General features: G+C 50.9%; 2 protein-coding genes and 4 non-coding genes across 7 annotated transcripts in view; all 6 read right to left on the reverse strand.

Annotated features, from left to right (window-relative positions):
- Positions 1–187: 187 nt before the first annotated feature.
- Positions 188–5,767, reverse strand: IL34 (interleukin 34). 2 transcript variants are annotated; one of them, XM_032121737.1, is made up of 7 exons: positions 5,724–5,767; positions 4,551–4,891; positions 4,354–4,457; positions 3,987–4,064; positions 3,726–3,899; positions 745–883; positions 188–644 (listed from the first exon to the last, which is right to left on the reverse strand). In XM_032121737.1, exons 2-7 carry the CDS (start codon positions 4,576–4,578, stop codon positions 625–627), a joined length of 543 nt encoding a protein of 180 aa, XP_031977628.1. In that variant the 5' UTR covers positions 4,579–4,891; positions 5,724–5,767; the 3' UTR covers positions 188–624. The 2 variants fall into 2 exon arrangements, with proteins under 2 accessions (XP_031977628.1, XP_031977629.1); XM_032121738.1 differs by having other exon boundaries at positions 4,551–4,732; positions 5,724–5,766.
- Positions 956–1,026, reverse strand: TRNAG-GCC. Its single transcript has one exon. It is a non-coding gene; the product is annotated as a tRNA-Gly (tRNA).
- On the reverse strand, positions 1,727–1,797 carry TRNAG-GCC. The gene has a single exon. It is a non-coding gene; the product is annotated as a tRNA-Gly (tRNA).
- TRNAG-GCC lies at positions 2,776–2,846 on the reverse strand. Its single transcript has one exon. It is a non-coding gene; the product is annotated as a tRNA-Gly (tRNA).
- TRNAG-GCC lies at positions 3,426–3,496 on the reverse strand. Its single transcript has one exon. It is a non-coding gene; the product is annotated as a tRNA-Gly (tRNA).
- A 2,659-nt stretch (positions 5,768–8,426) lies between the features above and the next one.
- Positions 8,427–26,524, reverse strand: part of SF3B3 (splicing factor 3b subunit 3) — a 29,379-nt gene continuing 11,281 nt past the window's right edge. Inside the window, exons 12-26 of the mRNA XM_032122237.1 lie at positions 23,096–23,247; positions 22,548–22,703; positions 22,038–22,193; positions 21,194–21,337; positions 20,196–20,318; positions 18,728–18,882; positions 17,474–17,648; positions 16,643–16,848; positions 15,591–15,747; positions 14,106–14,231; positions 12,770–12,982; positions 11,761–11,859; positions 11,201–11,344; positions 10,354–10,458; positions 8,427–9,338 (exon numbers count right to left, since the gene is read on the reverse strand). Coding sequence (XP_031978128.1) covers positions 9,198–9,338; positions 10,354–10,458; positions 11,201–11,344; positions 11,761–11,859; positions 12,770–12,982; positions 14,106–14,231; positions 15,591–15,747; positions 16,643–16,848; positions 17,474–17,648; positions 18,728–18,882; positions 20,196–20,318; positions 21,194–21,337; positions 22,038–22,193; positions 22,548–22,703; positions 23,096–23,247 — 2,252 coding nt within the window. The 3' untranslated portion in view covers positions 8,427–9,197. The remainder of the gene's footprint in view (positions 9,339–10,353; positions 10,459–11,200; positions 11,345–11,760; positions 11,860–12,769; positions 12,983–14,105; positions 14,232–15,590; positions 15,748–16,642; positions 16,849–17,473; positions 17,649–18,727; positions 18,883–20,195; positions 20,319–21,193; positions 21,338–22,037; positions 22,194–22,547; positions 22,704–23,095; positions 23,248–26,524) is intronic.

Genomic DNA, 26,524 nt, shown 5'->3' on the forward strand with positions numbered 1-26,524 from the left:
TCTGGTGTGCCGCCTGCACCGCGCAGCCAAGCACAACAAACAAATCCAGATGTTTCCTTGCCGGGGAAGCAGCCGGGGCTGACGGAGGCAGCTTGGCAGGGGTCCCTTTATCAGAGTGAGTCTCTCCCCCACAGCGGCAAGGGAGGCGGCTGACACCCCAAAAGAGGAGGCAGTGGAGGCAGTGGGGTTCTCTTTGCTGGTCCTTTATTTTGGGTAAGGCTGGAGGCTCCCGGGACCCAGTCAGAAGCTGAGCTGCAATGCTAGAGAATTAACTGGTGTTTAATGAAAGCTGAGGAAAAAATACAAATCGAGAGAAACAGGGTGATGCCCTCACCTGCCCTGTGGGCAGGGAAGGCTGCATGTCCTCCTAACAGCTGCCTGCCACGAAGGGTGTGTCTGACCCCACACCCATGCAAAAGGTGCCAGACGTCTTGGATGGACAAGACCCCACAGCCATAAACAGTCCCACAGTCCTGGAAGGGGTAGTGTTTGGTCCCAGGTGGGGTGGCATTTGTCCCACCTTTGCACCTTCCTTGGGAACCCCCCATGGGGCTCTGGGAGGAGCAGAGGCAGCATCCGAGGCTCCAGGGCAAGGAGGTGTTGAGTGAGGGGTCTTCTGCAGTGTTAGGTGGACTCCCACCGACCTGAATAGAGGGAACAGTTGCCATGGTGTGGGACATGGCCCCCCTGTGTGGCACCTGGCGTTCCCCAAGGTCAGGCCTCCCACCCTGATCCCCAACTCACAGGGCACCCCGTAGAGCATCCGCATGACCTTGAGGCAGTTGTCCAGCAGTGCCTTGGGGCGCACAGCCTTGCTCCGGCTCTCAGCGCCCGCGCTGTGGATCAGCTTCACCAGATCGGCCACCACCGCCTCCACATCTGTCTGCAGGGACAGTTCACCAGGATGTCACCAAGGTCCCCTAAGGGACACCAGGGTGCAAAAGGATGAAGCTGTTGCATTGGCCGGGAATCGAACCCGGGCCTCCCGCGTGGCAGGCGAGAATTCTACCACTGAACCACCAATGCCAGATGTGCAGAGCCTCCCAACCCTCCCCCACACTCCCAAACCCAGCGGGGCGCGAGCAGCAGGAACAGGCCCTGTCAGCTCTGAACACCCTCTCAGAGCACCCCAACACAGCTCTCATACCGCGCCTACAGCCCATAGGAACGCCGCTCCCCGCTGCCTCGCATCACCTACAGCAAGGATGGGTTGGCAGCAGCCTTCAGAGTTAACTCTCTGATGAGACAACCGAGCAAAGCTCACTCTCTCCTCAGAGGGGCTGCAGAACCTGCCCCGTGGCACAGGACAACCCAGCCACACATCGGGTTCACATTGGTGACACAGCCGTGACAGGCCACCCACATCCAGCACCCAAACACAGCCGCCTCTTGGATGTGGCAGCACCCCACAGACCCATGCAAGCCCGATTGCCCTGGGCCAGGGGTCCTCACTGACACCGAGCCAAAGACCCTTGTCACCGCCGTCACACCAGGAACCCTCACTGTCACTGAGCCATGGACAGCCACTGCCCATAAGGCAGGGTTCCTCTCTGCCACCAAGTCCCCCGGGAATCACCAAGGTGTCCTGGCTTTGTTCCCCCGACAATGACACTCCTCGCGTCCACACGGGGGGACAGATGTGCTGGGGGGTGTGTGGTCCCTCCAGGCACCCAGGGCAGTCCCCGTGGTCCCACAGAGACACTTGGGTGCAAAAAGATACAGCTGTTGCATTGGCCGGGAATCGAACCCGGGCCTCCCGCGTGGCAGGCGAGAATTCTACCACTGAACCACCAATGCCAGATGTGAGGCTCCTCCCGGCACGGCCCCACGGTACCAAATCCGGCAGAGTGAGTGTGACATGGGCAGGCACGGCTGGCCGTGAACACACCACACACAGACACAGAGATACAGACATGCACACACACACACACACAAAGGGGACCCCAAACACACCGCTCTGATACCGCGGCTCCAGCCCATGGAAGCGCCTCTTCTGCTGCCTCACACATCACCAATAAGGAGGGGTTGTCATTAACCTTCAGAGTTAACTCTCTGATGACAACCGAGCGAAGCTCGCTCTCTCCTCAGAGGGGCTGCAGAACCTGCCCCGTGGCACAGGACAATCCAGCCACACTTCGGGTTCACATTGGTGACACAGCTGTGACAGGTCACCCACATCCAGCACCCAAACACCTCTGCCTTGGGATGCAGCGGCATCTCCCAGCCAGAGCACGCCGTGGCTGCATGGAGCCCAAGTGAGGTGGAGGGGCTGGGGGCTGCAGAGGTGAAAGGCAGGACACTGAGCTGCACTAACCAGGAACCAAACCCTGCCTTTTGAGCAGGAGCACAATGATTGTCCTACTGAACCACATATGCCAGATGTGGAACTGCCCACAGCTGCCATCTGTCTCCGCGGCTGGGAACCCTTGACAGGAACCAGCACCTCCCACTGCTCCTAAGCCAGGGACCTTCACTGCTACCGACATAGCACCCCTTGCTGTCATTGAGACAGTGTCCCTCCCTGCCTCCCAGCCGAGGTGGTCAGTCACCAAACCATCTCCTCTCACTCCTCCCCAGTGCCACCAAACCCGGGATACTCACTGCAGGCAGAGCTGCTGCTGCCACCCTCGGGGCCTGAGTACCCACACAAACGACAGAGTCGGCCCCGAGGGCACAGCGATGCCCAAGGGAGCATCCACGGGAGCACCTCTGCGCTATTCCACAGGCACCCTGGCAGTCACCAAAGGACACCAGGGTGCAAAAAGATACAGCTGTTGCATTGGCCGGGAATCGAACCCGGGCCTCCCGCGTGGCAGGCGAGAATTCTACCACTGAACCACCAATGCCAGATGTGCAGAGCCTCCCAACCCTCCCCCACACTCCCAAACCCAGCGGGGCGCGAGCAGCAGGAACAGGCCCTGTCAGCTCTGAACACCCTCTCAGAGCACCCCAACACAGCTCTCATACCGCGCCTACAGCCCATAGGAACGCCGCTCCCCGCTGCCTCGCATCACCTACAGCAAGGACGGGTTGGCAGCAGCCTTCAGAGTTAACTCTCTGATGAGACAACCGAGCAAAGCTCACTCTCTCCTCAGAGGGGCTGCAGAACCTGCCCCGTGGCACAGGACAACCCAGCCACACATCGGGTTCACATTGGTGACACAGCTGTGTCCAGCACCCAAATGCAACTGCCTCGGGGTTCAGCAGCTCCATTGAGGCAGCAGAAGCTTGGGCAGAGAAGAAGGACCACCACCGGGAAAACAGATGAATTCATGGGCACCTTCTGCCTGATCCCGCGCAACCGCCGGCCGTGGTAATACCACCCCGTGACGGAGGTCGGTGTGTGTGACATTCCCATTCCCCCTCCCCAGGTCTGCTGGTCCCCCAAGGGGGAGGGGTTGCTGGCAACAAAACGATGCAACTGCTGCATTGGCCGGGAATCGAACCCGGGCCTCCCGCGTGGCAGGCGAGAATTCTACCACTGAACCACCAATGCCAGATGTGGGGCTTATCCTGGCCTTACCTCACGGCCCCTCACTCCGCTCCCAACTTCTGTCTTTGCACCCTGTCCCCGTCAGTCCTTCCCCAGAACCCACATGCAGGGAAAATGTCCATGCCCGTGTTGTCCCCCTCCCGGGTGCTCATGGCTGGGTGCGTCCTCCCAACACACGAGTGCATGATGGGCGGCTGGGCAGGGGTGCCAGGGGGGCCCGGGAGATCCTCACCTGCCGGTACTTGCTGTACTCCTCGCCCAGGGCATCAAAGAGCTGGCAGAGTTCCTGGGTGTACTTCCAGGATGGGTGCTTCTCTGGCAGCACCTCACGGATCCGCAGCACCGCCTGGGAGCTGACATGGAACCAGAGGTACCGCAGTGCTGCCTCCGACACTGTCCCGTTGCGCTAAAGGGCAAGACGGTGAGAGCCATGCAGCCCCCGTGGGTCCCTGGAATGCTCCCATCAAGGGACTCTCCCCTGCCACCTTCTTACCAGGCGGGTGATGTTGGATGGCCTCAGCACCTCTTCGTACTGGACCTGGACTGTGTAGTCGATGGGAAAGTAGTGTTTCTGGAAAGGCAAGGAAGAATATGGGGGCTGGCAAGGGGCAAAGTAATGGGGACATCCTTGCCAGCCTCAGCATGACACCAGGGAGCCAGTGCAAAAGCCCTTTGGTGTGGTCAGCCCCCAGGAGAAGTAGCTCTGGGCACAATTTGGCACAAATTGTCCCTGGTAAAAAACACAGCACCCAGCACCCGGCCACTGTAGAGCAGTGGGTGCTGCCCTCCCATGCCCCCCCTGGAGCAAACCGGGGCCCTGCAATGCCACGTGTCCCCCCACCTCCCAAAGCTGGGGTTACCATGTACTGCAGGCGCATCTCGTACTGCAGCTTGTCCTGGAGCAGGCGGGTGAGCTCGCATTCGCCTGGTGCTGCAGCCTCCAGCCCCAGCACAGCCAGGACACCTGGGCAGCCAAAGCCAGTGGCATCAGCCCCCTCAGGGACACCCACTGAGGTGACTATTGAGGCAATCCCCCCTGTCCCCCAGCTGTACTCACATAGGACGGCAGCGTAGCCCTGCTGCATGTTGATGGTGGCCGTCAGTGGAGCCCCAAGCTGTGCCTACATGGCTGGGGCTCACCGGGAGCCTCCAGGGCAGTGGCGTGGATGGTGTGGGGACAAGGGACAGGTGTAGGCTCCGGGCACTGGCTGCTCTCCGGTAGCCCCGGGCAGTTGTTCCCTGCCATGGATGGGGGGTTAGTCCCCCTTCCCGGCAGTCCCCGCTGGCTTCTCCTCTCCAGCTGGTGGCAGGAGGCAGCAGGTCCCGGGGCCGTCACAAGGTGTTGGCAGGGATGTGTTTGCAGGGGTGCAGGAGCACCCCCGGACTACAAGAGGGAATCTGGGGGAAGAGAGCCCCGGCTGCAGCCCCAGGGCAGGCAGGCGCCCAGGCTGCAGCCCCCAGGCAAGACACCCGCTCCGAGCCCCGGGGGCGCCGGGGAGGGGACAGCCCCGCGTGAGCCTCTGGTGGCCAAAGAACTGTGGGTGGCCGTGGAGTCGTGTATGGCTGTATCCCGCTTGGGGCAGGGCTACCAGGGCTTCCCTGATGACACCCTCAGGGGATTTCCAGGGAAGGAGGGGGCTCAACCCAGCCCCATTATCCCAGCAGTGAGTTAGTCCGGCCTCAGCCGAGGAACGCAAAGGGACGGGGTTGGTGAGGTGGCCAAGCCACCGCATGCTGGGTCCCCACACAGAGGCGTCGTGTCCCTACACCCCCGTGAATGGGGCTCTACCATGTCCCCACGCTGTGGAAGGAACCATAAGACCATAGCATGTCCTTGTGCCACATCTTCCACAGCGTGTCCCCTTGTAAAGGGGGGTGTGCTGTGTCCCCCGCACGGTCCATGCCATATCCCAGCACAGAAGGGGCCTCATCTGCGTCCCCACACCATGTCCCGGTGCCAGGAGGGCCACGCGATGCCATGTCCCAAGGGAAAGCAGCCGTGCCGTGTACCGTGCCGTGCCCCCACGCAAAGGCGCCGTGCAGTGTCCCCACGCAAAGGGGTGCCACCCACATCCCCAGGGAAGGGACCTGTGTGCCATGTCCCTGCAATATGTCCCCAAGCAAATACGGCCGGGTCGCGGGGTGCGTGCGCCCCGTGCCGCGTCCCCACGCGGGGCCGTGGGTGCCCGGCCGCCCCCCGCGCCCCCCGCGCGAGGCTCCGCGGACCCACCTGGCGCGGCGCGCGGGGCCGCGGGCGCGGGACGCGTCCACCCGCGGGCGGCGGCGGCGGCGGGGCCGTGCCCGCGCTTCCCGGGAGGCGGGCGGGGGGCGGTGGCGCGGGGAGCGGGCGGGGCGGTGGCCGGGGGCCGGGCGGGAAGAGGGGACCGAGCGACCGCCCCGCACGGCCCGGGGAGAGTCCAGTCCTGTCCCGCCGCGGGTGCTCGGCTGCCCCAGCCGGATGGGTGTCCCCAGGGTGGGCGGCGAGAGCGGGAGTTGTCCCCAGGGTACGCAGGTAGCCCAGGCTAGGCTAACCCTCGTGGGTACCTCACTGCTCATCGGGGTGCTTTGCTGCCCCAGCTGGGTGTCCCCAGTGTGCTCAGCTCATGCAACTGAGTATCCCCAGGGTGCTTGGCTCATTTTCCTGGGTCCCTCCCTGCTCCTTGAGGTGCTTCACTGCAGCAGCAGGGAGCCCCTGGGGTGCCGAGTCTAACTCTGGTGCATGCCTCTTCCACTCCTCAGGGTGCTGAGCCATCCCTGCACGGTGCCCACCCAAACCAGTCAGGTGCCTATATGGCCCCTGGGGTGCCCAGCTGACCACTCTGCACAGCCTTAGGTTCCCCGGGGTGCTCTGCTCTGCCAGCACCGGCACCCCCAGGGTGCTGGGCTCTCCTGGCCAAGTGTGCCAGGGCACTGACTGGGCTGAGCACCCATAGGCACGTTTTGGAGCAAGCAAAGTGGGACTCAGCCCAGCACCTTCCCAGCACATGCCCGGGAGAGGGCTGCACTGCAGCACTGATCTCAGAGGGGCTGAGGTATGCTTGGCTGGCTCCAGGCCAGCAGGACTCTGCTCCCGATGGCCCAAGCCCATGTCATTCTCTCAGGATGCTTCAGGGCTGAGCTCCTGCCAGGAGCAGGGGACAAGGGACATGGGACACTGTCCTCCCCCACATCACCCTGAAGAGCCCCTTGGAAGAGCCACTGTGTCTGTGCTTAGGGCTGCCGAGCATCCACAGGGTCAGCAAAAAAAATCGACTATCAAAGAGTGGGTCAGTGCTCCCAGGGAAACGCGTGGGAAGGAATGCACTTCTGCCTGTGAGAGCGCACTGGGATTCCCCTGGCAAGGAGTCAGGGCCACTGCCGTGCTCCTGCCAAGCTTCCTCTGGTCCTGGCCAGTCTTGGGCACGGCCCTTGCCTCCCTCCCAGCACTCATCTGGGGGCAAGATGCTCAGCTCTAAGCAGGGAAGGAGCTAGTCCAGCTCCTCACTCAGGTGTCCGCAGGGATTTTGCCCGCAGCAGCTGCAGTCACCGAAGGAAGCCATTTAATAGCATTCCCTGCCCACGTACTCATCAGCCTGGCAGCCGGGATGGGGCGAGGAAGAGAAGGGAAAGTGCAGAGCTGCGCAGTGCTGTGCTGGGGGCGGTTTGCTCTCGGCTGCTCCGGGCTGGAAACCAGTGCTGCGATGAGCCCAAGGCAAACAGCTCTCAGTGCACGGCCCCGGGAGCTCTGCTCCCAGACTGCAGCTAGGACCCGGTTCACTGCGGCTGCAGGGGGGAACCCTCACTGAGAAACCTTCCTTGTCCCAGCAAAGGGGAGCTGAGGCTCAGCCAGCTCCCCACAACCCCCTGGCTCCTTATGGCTGGGAGTGAGTCCCTCCCAGGCTTGTACTGGAGACAGGTTATTCACCAGGCACAGCCAAGAAGTAAAACCTTGTACTTGAAACCAGTCTGGGAACATCTCAAGACGTCCCCCTCCCCCGCTTTCACTTTCAGGACCGCAGCATGACAAATACCAAGTGTCACTGGAGCTCTGCTGGAAGTGCCCTCTGATCCAAAGCATCACTTCCTCGGGGAGGACAACGGACAGGGAGCACAGGGTGAGCACTTTAAGTCCATGGCAAGCCAGAAGCTGGACCCCACGAAGCTCAGTTCCCCTTTGCCTCTCCCTTGACACAGCCACCCCCACTCAGGCCTGGGAAGGGAGCACAAAGCCCTTTGCTCCGTCGGCAGAGGATGGGTGGGGCTCCACATGCCATGTCAGAGCCAAAGGGTTCTAAGCCCCTGCCAACGCAGGCCTGTGAGGTCGAGACGAGACAGGAGAGCAGAGGAGGGTGCAAAGGACAGGGCAGGAGGGTGTGTTTGCCCTCACCCCACACAGTACATGCACCGGAGAACGTGACAGCTGTTCAAAGGGAGCACAGGCACCAGGCCAAGGACCACCCGTCTCTCCAAACCCCAAGTGGGGAGCAGCATCCTTACCGGGATGTCACAGGCTCTCAGACAGATCCAACCAGCAGAAGCAGGGAGCAACCCAGCAGAACCAGGAAGCACTTGCTGTGTGGGTGCACTCCGACTAGGAGCCTCTGCAGCCAGCTACCAAGCCTCTGGGACAGGGACCTTTCCCCAGCCCTCCTGGCAGCCAGCTGCTCCTCCCAGAGCTGCAGCTGCTACACCGAAGAACACAAGACCCCTAAAGTGCAGCCATGCTCTGGAATGGCTGGAGAAATGACTTCCCTCTCTCCACAGCCTGCTTTGTGTGTGTCCTGGGGCAGATCAAGCAGCAGGGGACCAGCTCCAGGCAGGGCAGGGGGGCAGCGAGGGGCCTGCAGGAGCACAGGGGCTCTCAGGGTGCGCACATTTTTGTATTCCTCCTCCTCCCCTCCTGCTCCCGCCAGGTCAGCAGCAGCTGCCACGAAGAAGAGCCCCAGCGCCAGGGTAGTGAAAAAACAGGCTTTTATTCTTCATGTGCTGCTCACAGTCACAGCTTGGAGACACTCTCTTGCCAAAGTTATTATGAAACCAATCAAGTCCCAGACTCGGGCCTCGCTCTTCCCCACCCCCAAGAGAGTCAACATTGTACAAAACTCTATTTACAGGGAAAACAGTCAGAAATGGCAAGTCCAAAAAACCCCCTTGCAATTCAGAAGAAAACGTTGAAGACAAGTGCGACAGTTGCACCCTCCACACAGCCAGCTTCCCATTGGCTGCTCCCTGGACTACCATAAGCCCAGAGCAGCTCACCACTGGCTACTAAGAGGAGCCTGGTAATCCTGAATCATGCCACAGCTCCTTCCTTTCCTTTTCTAAAATGCTGGCAAATCACAAACCCCACTTGACCCAGCAAAGACCCAGCTGGACCTGCCCTACAGAACTTTCAGCAAGACACCCTGGGACTCCCAAGTCTGAAAGGGAGGACAAGGAGAAGGGGCTGAGGGTCAGCTGGCATCCTGCCTTGGGCACTTCCCAAGAGAGAATTGCTCTGGCCAGAAGCTGGAATGTCAGGAGCCTTCACATAGGCAGCAGGATGTGTTGGGAAACCTAATACCTGATACTGTATTTACTGGAGTCACATTACTTTGAAAATAAATCAAGAGGACCAAACCAATATTTGAAAAGGGGGGAAAAAAAGCACACATTCCTCCTCCCAACGGTGCCTGGAAGAGCACCCAGAGGAGCCGCAAGCATTTCTGCCCCTGCCAGCTGCCGCTCAGAACGCGTAGCGCGTGCGGATGTCCTCCAGCTTCTTGGACACCTCAGGTGGGGTCCGGTCCAGCTCCTCAGCCACATTCTTCTGTTTGTTAGGCTCCATGGAGTTGAACTGCTCACACAGGTCCCCATCAATCACGTTCTGGAGGGGCAAGGAGAAGAGAACTGAATCAACACCACACAGAGGCACTGAACCCTGCCTAAACAGGGGAAAATGGCCACAAACAGTTTGTTCCCAGGACTTTCTTAATCCTGTCCTGGAAACAAGACCATGCTCGGTGACCTCATCTGCTGAATAGCAGCAGTTAGCATCACATTAATTACTGGCCAGCTTGATTAACGAAACAGAAACCCTAAAGGCCTGGGTGCAGCTGAAGAATCCCACAAGGGAAAGGAAGAGAGATCCGCTTGGGTCTGAGCCCTGCACTGGGAAGGGTGGGGGAGGCTGTGAGTGATGACAAAGGCAGCTTCAAACACATGGGAGCTGTCTTTGAGGCTGTGTATGCTGCAAATCACCCTGAAGCTCATCAAGAACACCACCACCCTCTGCACCTGGAGAGCTTCGTCTGCTGGGACAGTGTTCTGACTGACTCCACGCACATTACCCTGGTAGTAACTACCACCAGATCCTTCTGGTCATAGCATTTAGCAGTTCACAATTTCTAACAGTTCCTCAAAAGCAGAAATAGGCAGGAACAGCTGTTTCTGAACTTAGATTTCCCTTTCCAATGGTGGTGGAAAAAACATAACCCAGGGCAGCACTCAGTTTGACCCAGCCACACCAGCAGCTACGTAATGCTGCTTCTCTTGGTGGAAAATGGAGATGCTGTGGGGAAATGGAAAAGTGCAGCTACAGCACCTCTCAGCTTGGGTCTTGGGACCAGCCCTCAGGAGGCTCATTACAAGAGTTAAGAAACCAAAACAGACATGTATTAAGTGCTAAGTACTGCTCTCCTTACAGAGTGCTGCTCAAGAGCCAGCTGCCACAGGCACTACACGAGCCATTACTAACAGTATCCCCCAGTCTTCCCCACTGAATAGCAACCTTGCCTTGTTCAAGACAATAACTTTGCCTTGCTTTTGCCAGCCTCAAGCTGTACCCCAGAGAAACTTGCTGCACCCCCATAACCAGGTGATCCCATGTGCTCAGGGCCTACCTTCACTGGGAAGTAGTAGGAGCGGAAACTGAGATGATCTCGTCCACAGAGAGGAGGGTGCTCAGACCGTAAGTGCATTTCCACATGCTGGAAGAAGTCATGATCCTGGGGAGATTAAGGATTGGTAAGAGAACAGTTTGGTACACATCAGTGCTGCTAGCAAGGCAAGATAACACCCATCAGAAGGTACTCCTGCAGTGGCTGGAACACTGCCATTACATGGCCACTTGGGGTTGAATGAGATGATCTTTAAATGTCCCTTCCAACCCAAACCATTCTGTGGTTCTGTCATTACCAGACTCTGCCAGAGCAGCCCTGCACACGGCAGCCAAGGTCATGGCTACCCCCCTCACCACTTCCACCTGGGAAGCACCCACAGCAGAGCTAAGCAGCCACCCTGGTCAGGATCAGCCTCCCAGGAAATGAAGCATAGAGCAGCATGGAGCTGCAGCTCCAACATGGAATGTCTTGGCATCCAGTGCTTCAAGAGGCCACAGCAAATGGAGAACAGAATACCATACTCAGGACTTGAAACATCAATAGTTTACAGGCTACACAAAATATGCCAAAGGACTCCTCCCTCCTCAGACACTGAACCACCCCAAAGCTCCTCGAAAGCACAGAATCAGAACAGCAGTGCAACAAGGAAAGCTCTCCACTCTTTATAGAGCCAATGCAGGAGCCAGCAAACTCCTCTTTCCTTCTGCACTGGAGCCACAGGCTCTCCTGTAGCTCTGGTTTTCAGGCACTGTGGAGCCGTTCAGGGAATGCAGCACATTAATATACTGGCTGGGGATAGGTGCACAAAAAGCAGCAAGACTGCAGCCTGATGCCTGGCCTTGCTTACCTCATGGGAAGTAAAAGGGACCAAGATTCCTATCCCCCCTGATAACGTGGTATAAACAAGAGATTCAGAGCCTCCTGGAATCAGTGTGGTCTTCTGCAAGGAAAGCACCGTCTCTCCCACGTGATAATTCATAATCACTTCAGCCTGAAAGGCAAGCACAGAAGCATGTTTTTTCTTTAGCTTATATAAAAGCATCAAAGGGCTTGAGAGAGGAAAGCAGAATAAATTCAGCCAACTGCTAGTTCTGAAATGCCTTTCTAGAAAGGAAGTGCCTTCCACCTGTGACCAGATGGCAAAACTCAGCTGGACAAACGGATGCAAGTAACGAGAGAAAGCAGCAAAAGAAAATGAGCTGCTTCCATCAAACACACCAAACAGGCTTCAGCTGTGATTTCAGAAATTTGGCTTGGAGCAACAGTGAAAACAGATCACCCACAGCACAGCAGATTGTGTAGGAGCAGAACTGCCAATACATCTCCTGGACAACACTGCAAAGGCCTTCACAGAAAAGCAGTGCATTCTTTTCCTACAATAACCATGTGCTTCCCATGAAGTATTACCTTCTGTGATGCTCCATTAAGCAGGCCCCTGTCCCAGAGAGCTTTGTTGCCTGTGGGATCCTCATCTACCTCATCATTGGTGTTGGGAGGCAATCTCACCTGTGTTGAAAGTGGAAGAAAGAATCAGCCAGCTGCAAGAAGCAGCACATTATCTCTGGAGAACCCTTGTGCTGTCTGAAAGGCTGCTTTTGTGGACTCTGCAAGAACCACTTTACACTTACAGCAGAATAATCCAGGTGCCTCTCCAAAACAGCCTTTACAGTTATATGACAACAGTGGTATCAAGACCAATAGCCCATCACTCAACATGGGCAGGGCCTCACAACCAGCCTCTGCCCAGCCTGGCACTTGCAGATCACTCTGGGAGGTATGGTCAAACTGATCTGAAGGTGGTTTCCACTAAGGAAACAGTTTGATGGATGTGGGTCAGGAAAGCTGAAGAGGACTGATTTGTGTGTTGGCCAAATCCTGCAGGCGCAGCATCTGACGCGTGCTGAACTCTGCACTCCAAAGCACCCGAGCACACTTCAGAAAGAGATCAAAGCTCTGCCAGAAAGACCATCTATTCTTTCCTCCTCCCTTGCTGAAATCCAGCCAAGTGGGGAAGTGTTGGCTGACAAAGCCAACTGTGGAGAGGAAGTGACAGAGAAAGCTAAATGCCAGCGATGAGGTTTAGTCAGAAAAAGTAAGAGTGATAACCCTGACTAAAGTTCTCATGGGCCCTTTCACAGTCACAAGCTTCTTTTCAAGGCTTATTCACAGTAAAAACAAATTACTGGATACCTCAGAAATATGTTTATGACTTGCTGATGCTTTAACTGATTTGCTTCATTTAATAAACCGATAAACTGCAGCCCACTATGATGACAGAGTCACCCCATGAAAACAGCTCAATGGTACAGGGCGTTGTCTCCAGCTAAGGACAGATTCTCATTCTTTTAAGATAAATCACGGATGTTTTAAGGGAAAACATGTCCAAAAAGCCCTGACTTCAGCAAGGCACACTCACCACACAGATGTTACCAAACTTGTCGGCTCCAGCCACAGTGTCATAATCCAGGAGCGTTGCTGTAGTGACCCACCGGGGGTAAGTGTCATCAGCAAAGATAATGAGCTGGTTCTCATTCCTTTTGTAGCGCACCCAGATGAAACTCTCCTGAACGTCTGAAACAATCACTCTGTGCCCAATGGTTTGGATCCCACAGATGTAGTTGGCAATGTGCTTTTGAGAGAGAAAGGACAAAACCTGAGTGCTTCAAACAGGGAAGCACAACCCATTAACTCTACCATACTCCAACTGAAACACTATTTCTGCCTGTGAACTACAGCTCACTCCCCACTTCCCCATCCCTTCCTCCAAAACTATCTCTCATTTCTGCCATACCACAGTCCCACTCTAAATACACCATCAATACAGGGCAACCTAACATACAGCATGTGGCATTCCCAGTCTTCTCTGTATGAACACTGTTCAAAGAACAAGCTCTGCTGGTGAGCCCATGATTGGAGATGCCAGGACATCCCTACAAGCAGGCATTGCTTCCATGTCTCTTCACATAGTGAGGAGACATGGAAGTCATGGAAGGTCCAAGAAGGAAAGTTTCACTTTTTCATGTGAGTCATGTTTTAGGGAAAAAAAACCAAAACCTCACAAAACCACACAACACAATAAAAAAAGTTCCCCTACAAGCTCCCAGTCTGTCTGTTAGCTTGCTGGAGTTCTTTTGTGCAGTAATGAGCTACTGGCACAGGTTCTGCAGCTTGCACAAGAGAGGGAGGAGCAAGCAATTAAGAGTTAGAAAATCATGCTCCTGCAATTTCTTTTCCTAAAGTAGCGGAGATGCTCAGCAAGAAGGACCATCTACTTCAAGGAGAAAATCCCCTTTTCAACATTCTGGGGATGTGACGAGGTGGTCATATGCACTCTCCAGCTTCTGTCCCCCAGCTGCTGATCACCTAAACTAACAAAACATTCCCAGCAATTATCTTCTATATGGGTAAGACCTCTCACATTGTCATCAGGTGGCCAAAGGAACAGTCTGTACAGACCCCTGCACATGGTCAGTGACAGCCTACACTGAGCTGGGACGAAAAGGAACTTGCAACACTGTCAGAATGGTGGTAAGAAAATGCTAAGTGCATGGGATGTGGAGGGGCAGCACAACAGCCCAGTCTAGTCCAGTACTACTCTGGATAGATGCACCCAGCAAGGCAAACACAGCTCTGATGACCAAGTAAACACACACACTTGAGCTGGAGTAGCAGTTAAACCCCTTGTTTCACTCCTGCTGCAAAGTATCACTCATTCCAAATTGACAGCTCTGGCCAGGAACAGAAGGCAGTACCTTATTCTCACATTTCCGAAGCAGTTTTTTCTTGCCCAGGTCATATACACGCAGGAGCTTTCCAACTCCAATTAAGACTCGGCCTTGGAATGGAGCAATGGCTGCAGGGACCTCCTCCACAGGGGTCTAGAGAGGGAAGAGGAAGATTGTGAAATCCTCATTAAGAGAGCTAACCTTACATAAACCTTCAGAACAGATTCAGCTAATGGTATGGTTGAAGTTCACTGGCCTGTATCAAGGCTTTCAATGTAAAAGGCTAATAATAATATTTTTCTACAGGAGAGGCAACAGGTCAGTCCTTTGGCAGGCCTTTTGACAGTAGCAGATGTCACACATAGAGCTAAGAGAGCCTTGGGTACTCACACACAACACACTGCTGGCAGTGCACCTTCACTGAAGCACAGGACTGCTTAAGAACCCCATACTGGGCAGGCAGCAAAAGAAAGTAAGGGCCTGGTTGCCTCGGTTCTTAGTTTTGGTTTACATCCAACAGAAAAACTTTAGACTTGGCCTAAATCTACCCAGACTGTTTCTAAAGAAAGGCATGAATGTAATTCAGCCATCTGACACTGCCACCAAAGAAATTGTTAAATATGAACAACTACCGTGTGTTCACAATTTCAGTAACTCAGATAGATTACTGTCTGAAAAATCTCCCACCACTAATCAATCCAAAACGATCAGCCACAGCAGAGTAGGGGAACATGTAGAGAGCTTCCAGTTACAGCATTCCTAGCTTGGCTGCACTGACTAAAAGAAGTTTATTTCACTACTTCAGCTCTGTCAACTTCCCAGTGGGTGTTCAGTGGCACCAGAGAAGGCCACGGTCCAGGACAGAACCCACTCACTGCATCAGGACTCTAGGAAGTGAGTAAGCCACAACATTCCTTTCCATGTGTTCATCTGCTCAAATCTCAGCCACGCTAGAAGTATGTGGGAAGAACAGTAATTTTTCTGCTGAAACCTTTGCTAAAGCCCCTGAGACTTATCAAACAAGTTGGTCACTAATCATTTCTACACACAATCAAACAGCATCCAAGGAAGATGACAGCTCCCACCAGCTGCGCATGGTCAGCCAAGGACTGATAGTATTAGCACCAGGGTTCAAGTGACCCAAGTATGAATTTGCTCTGTAAACAAGTGCTTAAGCAGCTCTCTGAGCTCATATTCCAGAAAGCAAACAGAGCCATTTCCCTCCCCTCCCTAACAGGGGGATGAAAAACACTGCTCCTTTCCAATTTACCCAATTAGATGGGTAAAACTGGGACTCTTGAGAGATCTGTGTTCAATCCTCAGCTCTGCAAAAGATGGACCAAATGATTTTGTAGGAGGCAGCTTATTTTCTCCAAGGCTGCTTCCAACGCGTAACACCAGCACGATAATCTTGCCCAGGATGCACCAAGTACTGCAATATTACTGCAGCACTCAGGCAAGTAAGACCAACTCCAACACTCAGACTGGAAATAACCCCATCACTCCCCTCACCTTGTGCAGAAATTCCAGCTTCTCACCACTATTCACCAGCTTGTACGTGTAGACAAACCCTCCAGCAACTGAGCGTGGGTTCAGAATCAGGTCCTTGGCGACTCCCACCAGCACGTACCACTCATCACCAGTGTTGGAGAACCGGCACACGGCCACGCTGGGAAGGACAGGACACACCAGGACATCAGTGTTATCACCACACTAATGCTGCACACCCCGACTGGATTCCCCAACAGCACAACCTGCACCTGCCCAGCAGAGAGTTGAGAGTCCAACCCTTCAACACTGACATTGCCTTTTAAGAGGTCGTTTTTCCTCCTTGTAGAAATGTTTAATGCAGATTTGCTCATTCTTCTGCACTCTCCATATGTGTTGCAGCCATCACATACGCCCAAAGCATTTTACGTTTTCACAATGCCCGAAGTGTTACTTTACACTTTCACAGGCTGGACACTGCCTAGCGATGTGCAAAACTCTACTAGAAGTTGTTTTTCAAAGGCTGATCCCATTGGGATATATACAAATAACTTTCCTCATCTTCCAGAGTTATTTCCTGCTCAGTAAATGGCTCAGGCAGGTTGGAAATGACAGGTCAGCCTTTTGGACTAACATGACCTAACTCTACTTCACCTGCTGAGGCACTTGCTATTCTTCATGGTTATTGTGTTGGTTTTCCCCTCCAGTCCTCTAACACCTTCCTTTCCACTTAATCTGTCCTCAGTTTATCTGGATGAGAAGGGGAAATGAGAGAGAACAGCACATTCTCTTGTTCCTAGCTCTCTTATCTGCCATTTACACTCCTGTGTTGTTCTTTAGGCACTGGGGTCCAGCAATCACATTTAGAGCACCACCAGCTCATAATGTCACATGTGGACAAGATTGGGGTTGGAAGGGAAGGGAAGGCAAGACAAATCACTCCCAGAATTTCAAGCCAGTCGCTTGATAACATGTTCCATCTGGATTTCAGCTCAGTAACAGATAAGCAAAAGGAAAAAAACACCTAAGACTCATCACAAGCAGGGACTCTTGCTGCATCTGGCAACACTTCTTACCTGAAAGCAGCTTCATTCTGCTCCAGCTGGACCAGATCTAGCGTATTTCCCTGGATGGGGTTCATCACTCTGATAACAGAAGCCCACTGACCATTTCCTGCCTTGGGAGCACCAAAGATGGACTCAGGAAGATTCTCGTTCAGAAAGGCTGCAGCCATCTCTGCAGCCAGCTCCCTCTCATCCTCACCCGCAGCCTCCACCATTTCCTATGGCATTAAAGGACAGGAGAAAAGAACAGCTCAGTGATTTCCTTTCCCAGCATGCTGATCCTCTGCACAGAATACAACCTCCCTGTTTTGCCTAAGCCCAGGTATTCTGGGGCAAGGTACTGCTTGTGAAGACATAAAAGCCATTAACTTCCAAAGCGCCCACCCACCCTGAGCTTATTCCCCAGGGTGCCTCTATAGCTCAGAGCACGGCTGTGTCAGCTCTGCCCTGCCCAAGGGACAGTTGTCTGGGAAGCCATTTCTCCAAATCAACAACTCTGGAAACAACCCTGAGAAGAAAATAAACAACCCACTGAAATGCAAGCATCCTCAACCAACCACAGAAACCCCAGAGAACAGTGTTACACAAGCAAGATTGTCCTCCACCAGGTGGTTCTTAAAACATGTCCTAACAACAGGCAAAGGAAGAACACTGCGAAGTGGTGCATTCTGCTGAAATTGCTGTTTTGAGGCAGACTTCCACTCCCCTTTCAGCCCCTGCATTCACACAGGGCAGAAAGCCTTGCAGGTAATGGCAGCTGGGAACTAATGAGCAGGGAGTACTTCAGCTGCAGAAGTCCCCTCTGGGGAACAGATGTGTGTACCTGTCCTCCACCCCAATTACCTCAGCCATTTGCTGCTTCCTCTGCGCCTTGGTGGCCTCGGTGTAAGCGTTGTGGTCTGTCTCAATGATGATCAGGTTGTTGCTCTCTGGGTGAATGACAAATTTTCGGGGTGTGTACTGCAACGGGAAGGCAACCTGGTTGAAGACTGCTCCCAGCTTCTCCAGTGCCAAAATCCTGGGGGACAGAGATGTGACAAGCATTGAACAGGATCCAAAAACAGCTGTCGAAGAGAACGAAACTGGAGTGGAACTTTTTCTTTGTGAAACTGGCTAGTGCTAGAGAGGAGCAGCAGCTTCCTCAGGCCACACAGCAACTAGCAAACAGCTCCAGAGAGCAGAGCAAAACTAACATCCTAAAATGGGAGCCCACGGTGTGTGCTGCAGCACAAGGTCTTTGAGGGCTCTCACTGTCCCAGGGTGCATTCTGACTGGTGCTGAAGCAAGTCTATCCCAAGAGGAACAAAGGGCACATGGAAGAAGGAAAGTGCACATTTGGGGAACACATCATCTGAATCTAAATGTGACACTGACTTCGACATGTAATCAAATGCTCCTCAGAGGCACTTCAGTTAAAAAGAGTATGAAAAACGCAATGCCAGCTCTTTCTTCCTGTGACTTGCCAGCTGAAATACCAGTTCTTCTGGCATTTGGTGTCTGAAAACCACAAGTCTTTCCAGAAAGAATGACTCCTTTAAAAGCAATGAATGCTGTAATATTTCAATGAGGACAGATATGAAAAAGGTGCCTGTTCAAGTGCATACAGCACAGCATCTGAATTTGTGGTCCATTATTTTCATTTATCTTTTTAGTATCTCAGCTGAACTTTAAAAAAGGCAACAAATACATCCCTGTCATGTCTCTGGTTTCTTACATCACATGGTTTATTTCCTGCAAAGCAGCCAATTCAGATCACAAACCACAAGATCCTAATACATAACAGGTCCACATTTATTAAAAGCTTCCCTCTCTCAGGATGAGAGAATTGAAGAATAACTTGAATTACACTTATTTTAAAAAGCTAGAAAATACAAATCTGAGAAGTACACCCCATTTTTTTGACAGCCTAACTTTCCTTCATCTGTTTTCTGAAACCCATCCAAGTGTTTCTATCAAGTCATTATTCATAACAAAAAAATCTTTTTGAAGTCAAGTCACTTTACCTCTTTCCTTTAGAATGTCTGGTGGAATTCACCACTGCTTCACCTGCCTGGCATCCCAGCCCAGAAGCATTTGTGTTTCCCTTCTGGTGCTTACCTCAACGTGTTTGTGGAGATGGCCACAATGCCCTCAGGGCATTGCTCAGAAGCAAAACCAGATGCAAACTCCAGTGTCTCGTAAGACAGGGGAGTCAGGTGGAAGCGTGACTGATAGGAATAACTAAGCCAGGAACGGCTTGACATGGCCAGCACCTGGGAAAGACAGGCAGCAAATTTATTAGGTCTGGGAATGGAGGCAAGCTCACTTTATGCAACAGAAATGGATGTACAGTGCCCAACTCTTCCCCACTGCAACAACTGAACTCTTGCAGGTGGACCCCACACAGGTAAGAGCACACCTGAGACACTTCTTGCTTTCAGCTTTCTCTGAAATTGCATATGGCATGAAGAGGAGCTTTAAAGTACTATCACGACAACAAATACTCCAACTGAGGTGCACTAAAACTATTACCTGTAAAAGCCAAGATCAACAATACTGTCATATCTCATTTTTTGGAATAGCTTGTTCTAATGGGAACAGGCCTTTTAAAATAAGTATTTACTGCTTCATCACAATCCAAATGCTGTAGCATTCTTAGTGAAATTTACTGAAAGTCATCACTAGCCTATTTTCAATCAAATTATGGGAAAAAAGGAAGCAGATTGACTTCCAAACTCTTCAGCTTTATACATTTGGCTAAATGAGTTTTAGGTCAACCTTAGTTTCTGCCTGAGTAACAACAGCTGATCTCAAAGTAAAAAAGCACTCAGTTACTCTACAGGTATTCTCTGCTAGAGCTGCAAAGCTCCTCATCTCCCAAGTTACAGCTGGCAGGAGCAAGTTTAAGCGATTCCCCCAGTGTACCTCAACACTACAGCAGAGCTCGAATTCCCAGATCCAGCCCCCCTACGCTGATCGGCAATATTTCTCAACTCTGAAGGTGTCATCCAAAAATGAGTCAAGCAGGGGGTGGCTGATTTCCCCAGTGCCACATCAGAAGGGCTGGAAGTGGCACTTCTGATGAAACACATTTTTCCTTCTATGCCAAATCTTGCAAATATTTTCCTTGAGCCATGTATGGCAGCTGTCCAGCCCTTGGCTGAGCTATTCCCAACATGCAAGGACACAACCATTCACTGCATCAAGCATTCAAGGGTAAGTTTTCTGCCCAGAGCTCTCTCCATCTCTCTGTGCAATAAGAGGTAAGACGTGTCTCTAAGCCCAAGAATCTGCTCAGAGCTCTCCAAGCACACTATAAACACAGCCTATGGGTCAGATGAATCCTAGTTCAAAGACAGGGCAGAAGTACACAGTAGTAAAGAGAATAAGAAGAACAAGGCTGTTTGTGAAAGAACAAGCTGCAAGCCAGGCAGCTCCACAATGAAGTCATTCTACTTCCCACCCTTACCCAGAGGGTCCTGCTGTGCTGCAGGGATGCTTCCCCACCCTGCCCACCCATAAGAAAATCTGGGATGCAGTGCCTGGGGAGTGGATCTGCACCCCTGCAAGAGCACGCCTCCCTTACCGCCTCTTGGCCTTGCATTCGGACACGGAAGAGTTTGACAGGCCGGGAGCCAAGGTATCGGGTCCTGGTGTCAGAAAGATCGCCAGTGACAGGGTCCAGGACGGTTCGCAGCAGCACACCGTTCTTGACATCAGCAAAACAAAAAGATCCACATTGAAGGTAAGAAGTAACTTCCTACAGGCATAATTCAAATCAATGGGGAGAGGCAGTTTCTGAAGAATTAGCTGTTTGTTTTCCTAGCTGTCGGTACAACTCTCCCCGACGGCCACACTTTTAACAGCAAAGAAAGCACAGCTCCTCCACAGTCCTACATGGCAGAAAGGACCCCCTCCAAAATAAAAAACAGACCAAGGACTTTAGTATATCACATAAGCCATAAAAACCTGAGGGTGGATTCCAGATCCCCATCCCTCTTGGTACAAAGATTTACCCAAAAACTCATGCTCCTTAAAAAGATTTTGCATTCTGACATCAAACTTGAGGCATGTGGAAGAACCTAAACTGTGCTGATTATTTTTACCACATGCAGAATTGTCAAAACAACATTTTTTGGTCAAAGATCAGAGAGTCTGTAGTGGATGTAACAAAAAGCTGTGTAATAGCAGAGTTATTAGAGCAGAGCCTCTGCTGTGGGCAGTTACTTGTTTGATACTCTGCCCTACAGGCAGCTTTTAAAGAGCTGCTCAACATTTCACCCAGAAATATTTCTTAAAATATGCCTTCTTTCTTGAATGGGGAAAGCACAGTCTGTCCTACACAAAATCTGGGGTAATACGCTTGCTTTTGACTAGTCTTTAGTCTAAAAATGTATGGGGAAACTCACACCTCTACTAAAGCACACAGTGAATTCCCCAGTCACTGTTGTCAAGCACATTGTAACAAAGAGGGAAGTCAAGCTTTGTATTGCACTGCATGGTGACACGGCTATTTTAACAATCCACCTTTCAAGCAAAAGCTCCTCAAGACACACCTGTCAGAACCAGTCAGGAACTCCTCACCTGCAGCCCAATGTTCAGGTACAGAAAGCCAATGGAGCCCCTCTCTCCCAGCTCATCCTGCTTCTCTGTGCCACCCATCTCCACGATGCACAGTGACTCGGGCTGTGCGGGCAGCGCCTGCATACTCAGGGGCTGTAAGCAATCCTGGGGAAGACAGGAGAGAGGGACCACTCCCGTCAGCAAGGCTTGGCATGGCAAGACAGGATTCAAGCTCCATCTAAGGAGCTTGAAGATGCCCATTTAGATCTCCAGAAAGAAGTATTCAGCACAGAAAAAAGAAAAAAGCCACAATAGATGCAGGCTCCATGAATTTTGGGAAGCAGGAGTGGTAGCAGCCTGGGCTTCAGAGAAGAAAAAACTGGAGCCTTCCAAACTGTTCTAGCACTGTTTGCAGCTCTTTAGCATGGAGTGACCTGAGGAAAATTTAGGTTACTGCAACCAGCTTTGAACACCTCATCTGTTGTAGGCAGAGGAATGACAAGTTTGGTTTGCTGCCAACTTGCTTGCAGAATGACTCTGCTTTTAGTACAGGTACAAACAGGGAGATGAGAGGGGGGAAGCCAACAAAAAACCCACCCAAAACAACAGAAGAAAATGCTCTGGTGACTCATCAGCTGAACCTCCAGAGGCACAAGTGAGTCTCAATAAAACTAGGGTATCTGTTGCAGAGAAGGATCAAACGCCACATTCCCTCCCAACCAGCAGAGAAAAGCCATGCAAGCTATCCATTCCTGCTCACCCACCTGAATAAGGAAAGACAGTCTGGATGGACACAGTCCACCTCTAGAGGGTCCTTCTGAACATTTCAAACCAATGGAAGGGCAAAAACAGCACAGCTACTCACCGAAGGGTCAAGTGAAATAATTCTGACAGTGTTGTCCACCAGTCCAACAGCAAGGAACCGGGAACGCTGCTCCCCAGGGGGAACATTGGCCAGGCTCATGCAAACGACGTCGGCCGACATCTCCTTTCTCTCTGTGTACTCATTCAGCTGTCCCGACTGAGAAAGAAAAACATATGACTTATTAATTAGATACTTTGTCTTTAAACATAACGCTTTGGATTTGTTACATAATATAACAATTTCTAAAGAATTTGTTTTGGCTACAATTGGGAGAACCAGAAGAGCAAGAGTACAAATACACAATCTTCAGCCTCAGTTATGAGCTTCAGAGACTTTAATTAGCCATTAAATAATCTCAGGTAGACACAGTCTAGATATGCAGGGCTTTGATCTATCCATTCTAGAAGGGTGCTTTACTACTGAATCCTTTTCTGCAGGTCTGGTCAAGGATCAATCCTTGGCATACCTCATACCTCACTCTTCCAAACTTATTCCCATTAACACACATACCGGGTCCATCTCAAAGTAAACCAGTTCTCCTCCAGTCAGTGCTATCACTACTTGTCTTTGGTTCACAGCACATTTTACAATGGTTTTCTTCCCTGGTGTCTTCCATTCATTTACTCTCTTATCTGCTCGGATGTGCCGGATCCCATCTGGATAAACCTAAAGAAACAAAAAGAAAGGTCATATCAATTCTGTATTTTTCATCCCATCACAATTCCCATTTCACTGGTGGTTCTGACTCAGCAGAAGCCAAAGGCAAGAACTACTCCTGGCAGCCATGATCTATCAGCTATGCAGCAGGCTGAACAAGCAGGAAGATACTTGCCAGCTGGGAGAACTACATCTTTCAACCACAGCAAGGAACTACTGAAGGAGATTAGGACCATTTTCAACTGGTCCAGTCTCACTTAGAAAGATATAAAAAGGGAAAGGCTGAATCAGCATCATTCTCGGCCAATCCACATCTTTAGACATATGTTGCATTACTGTAGAAATCACATCTGTGCAGCAAGCTGAGAGTGGCAGACATGTCAGAAGCAGCTTTCCATTACCTGTACCAAAGCATCATCGCCAAGAAGAGAGCAGGACAAGGTGGGTGTAGTACCCAGGAATCCAGAGTCAGTCACTTCTTCTACAGTCTCTCCGATAGACAGTACCAGCGTAGCATTTACGAAGGACACAATAATGTAGGCATCAAATTCATCTGGTCAAGGGAGACAGGGAAAAAAAGAGTGCTGATTTAATAAATGCAAGGCTTCCCAACACAATCAGCAGTCTGACAGATGTCTAGCAGTTACTCTTCAGTAGAATTCCTGTGATAATTACAGCTGCTGACAGTATTGCACAAGTTCGCTCTAGGACACGCTGTCCAAAAGCCAGCCACCGCCGGATGCCAAACAATTCAAGACATAGCCAGGGATCAAACCATGATCCAGATCCAGAGTCAATTCACAATACTCTGGATTCTGGCAAGCAAGATTCTTGTCTATTTTTTTCAAAGAACGCACAAGTACTAGAAGCCTTTGAGACAGCTGTCCCACTTCACACAGTGAGATGAATCCAGATTTAACACCCAATGAAGTCAAATTAAATACTCCAAAAATCTGAACATAAGGAATCTATCTGCAGAAACCACACCACGGATGCTGCACCATGTTGTTGCAGGACCACAATCTCTATCTAGCAGCCAGACAACAAAAGGCTGCAGAGAACAATTTGGGTGCATTGAAGCAGAATTCAGGGTTAAACCAGCTCTATCCTTCCCCAGAAGCTCAACTGGCTTCCAGTCACTCTGACAGTCTCCTGGAATGAGAAACAATTACATTTTTAAGATAGCTGCAATACTGTCATTTATCCCAATAGAAGTAAAGGTCAGTGTTTGCTCTATTATCTCCAGTGCTGGCTTCTCCCAAAGGGGACAGCTTGGGAGACTCCTGTAGCTTGGACACAGAGGAGCTATGCTAATCAAAATAATCTTAAGAGCTCATTTGGAAATAGGGGAACTTTGTGGGAAATGAGGGTAGTAGGACTGGGTAAAGTGAATGTCCCAGTTTACTGCTGTCTGCTTTCATTCTACAGAAAGCAATAGGTCTTACAAGGGGAAAAGGACAATCTCATTAAAACAGAATAACAAAAGCAACAGAAACAATGAAGTCTATTGGGAAATGGAGCCAGGAGTCTTGGAAGAGAAATAAGATTGCTTCAGAGAAGCAACTCCACTTCTGCTGCTGTTGTCATGCAAGTGCTATTTCTTAAAAAGAAAATTCCTCATTTTAACCCAACTCAACCCAAACCTCAGACCTGGGCACCACAGCATATCTAGTGGAGGTGAGGGTGTAAGAGAGCTGTCACAGTTTCTGCCTTGGAACGAGATTCTCCATAATTTTCAAATGTGGGAGACATGGAGAAGTGGCTAATGACTTTAATAGAAAAGGAAAATACAGGACTCTAACTGGGATCGAAACAGGATGCTACAAAATACAAAGCAGCAGCTTATAGAACCTGAGCTGGGTTAACCAAAACAAATGCTTCAAGAACTAATAATTCTTTTCTTATCCACCCTGTTTAGAGGGAAGCATTGCCAAACCTGCTGTGTCACGTTTATAACAAAAAGTTCTTACATACAGCTGAAAATATGCAAGTGAAAAATTAAAAAAAACCCATCATTCTTCTCTGCAACATCTGGTATACAGACCACAACTCTGATCAAACTGAAGAGTTCTGTGTAACTAAAGCAGTTCCAACAGATGTCTGTGGCATGAACTCTGTTTCTACTCTATTAAGTGATCACAGCCTATAACCTCCAACAGCTCCAAAACCCTACACCAGCAAACTACAGGAACCAGTCCATTTGGGGGAATGAGAAAGCAAGAGCTGAATCTGCCCACAGAACCCGATCAGTATCGCCAACTACTTGAACGCTTGGCTCAACAGGAGAATTCCTCCAACATTAACAGCAGATGATAAGAGTTCAGCAAGACACACACATTGCTTATTTTCTACACTGACAGCAGCTTCTCCTACAAACTTGGAGAAATTTTTCAGCACCAGAAGTCTACAAGAATTCCTCGATCATGGAGTTTCTAGCAGTTCACAGGCTAAGCATTTGATTCATAAATATCCCATAGACAGGATGTTCTAAGAATTCCATTTCAAAGACCACTGTTGCTTTCCAAATTACTTCAGAGCTTCTGCCTTCCTCCCTGGGGGTTGTCAATTCTTATGATAAACCACTGTGACCCAGCTGGAGGTCTAAACATGTGATTTGGAATAGGATAAAGAACTCTCATCTGAAAACAAAACAGATTCCCTTAGTCCTACTCTAAACAAAAACTCATTCCTACCTCTTAATACTTTTAAGCTCTTTCTTTCTATTGGCTTACATTTATATTAGAGCATGCCTTTAAGTCTGTGTCAATAATGGTGACAAGTGCATTTTTTGCTTGAAGTCTGTGTTGCTTAATGACTCTCTGCTGGAGCTTTTGAAATAAAGGGTTTGATTTACCAGAATTAAGTCAGTGAATAAGACATTCATCTAGCCTCAAACAATACAATTTTGGTTTCGAAAATATAGCAGCCTAGTTGAAATTAAGAGGACTAAATCCCTAAGGCACACTGAGAAGTGTTCTCAGTTAGAAAAAGAAAAGATCTATACATTTTAATATGAAAAGATATCTATTTAGCTCTACACAATCCCAAGGAAAACATCAGGCTCCCCCAGAGTTTTGAAAAGATAGGCATAATTTTGTATGCAGAGACAAGACTTCAGAGATGCTTATTACCCTTCTAATTGCTCCAGTCAGCTCCTTTCAGTAACAGAGACGTTTTAATGACTCTGAAGAACCACAGCTAGACTCGTTCTCCGACACATGCGTTACAAGTTTTCTGCAGCTTCACGCACACATCATAACCAGTTATGAAAACATGACATTTCAGTCCTTGAACTCTACACTACTGTGCTTTTCATTATTTGTCATGGATTCAGTGTGAGTTAGTCCATAAGAATTCCATTCTTATATGCCAGTGCAGTTGTGACAGTTTTCTCACACTCTATAGCATCTGAATCTGCACTGATACAAATGCAGTCACCACTAGCTCAGAGGAGTTCTGTGAACAAACTGGTGAGCAGTGGCAGAGCTCAGGATCACTCTCAGTTAACAGACTCTGAGGGGATGACAGCACATTTTCCTGGGCTTCTGTTTACTACTGTGTGGCAACTCTGCAGCGCTGACTCACTGCACATTGCTCCTCCAGCAAGAGTGCCAGGTAGGGAATGCTGACTCTTGACTCCCAGCTCCCATCTGTCAACACACCACACGGCTACATCCACAGATACTCAACTGCAAGAGAGGGTTTGGTGCAAATCCCATCCACTTCTGTCTCATGGGCAGATGAATCCCATCATCACAGGACATTCCCATGCCAACAATATCTACACGTGCTCCAAGCACACTTGATCTTTTTCTCTTGGAGGTCTGTAC

The sequence above is a fragment of the Corvus moneduloides genome, chromosome 12 (genome assembly GCF_009650955.1).
Source record: "Corvus moneduloides isolate bCorMon1 chromosome 12, bCorMon1.pri, whole genome shotgun sequence".
NCBI lineage: Eukaryota > Metazoa > Chordata > Aves > Passeriformes > Corvidae > Corvus > Corvus moneduloides.

Excerpts from the sequence above, each read along its gene's own strand:
- IL34 (XM_032121737.1), bottom strand. The coding sequence starts at position 4,578 with ATGCAGCAGGGCTACGCTGCCGTCCTAT. Across the intron at positions 4,065-4,353 it reads AGATGCGCCTGCAGTACATG|AAACACTACTTTCCCATCGA; the intron begins GTAACCCCAGCT and ends TTGCCTTTCCAG. Across the intron at positions 645-744 it reads GATGCTCTACGGGGTGCCCT|GTCGGTGGGAGTCCACCTAA; the intron begins GTGAGTTGGGGA and ends CCCTCTATTCAG.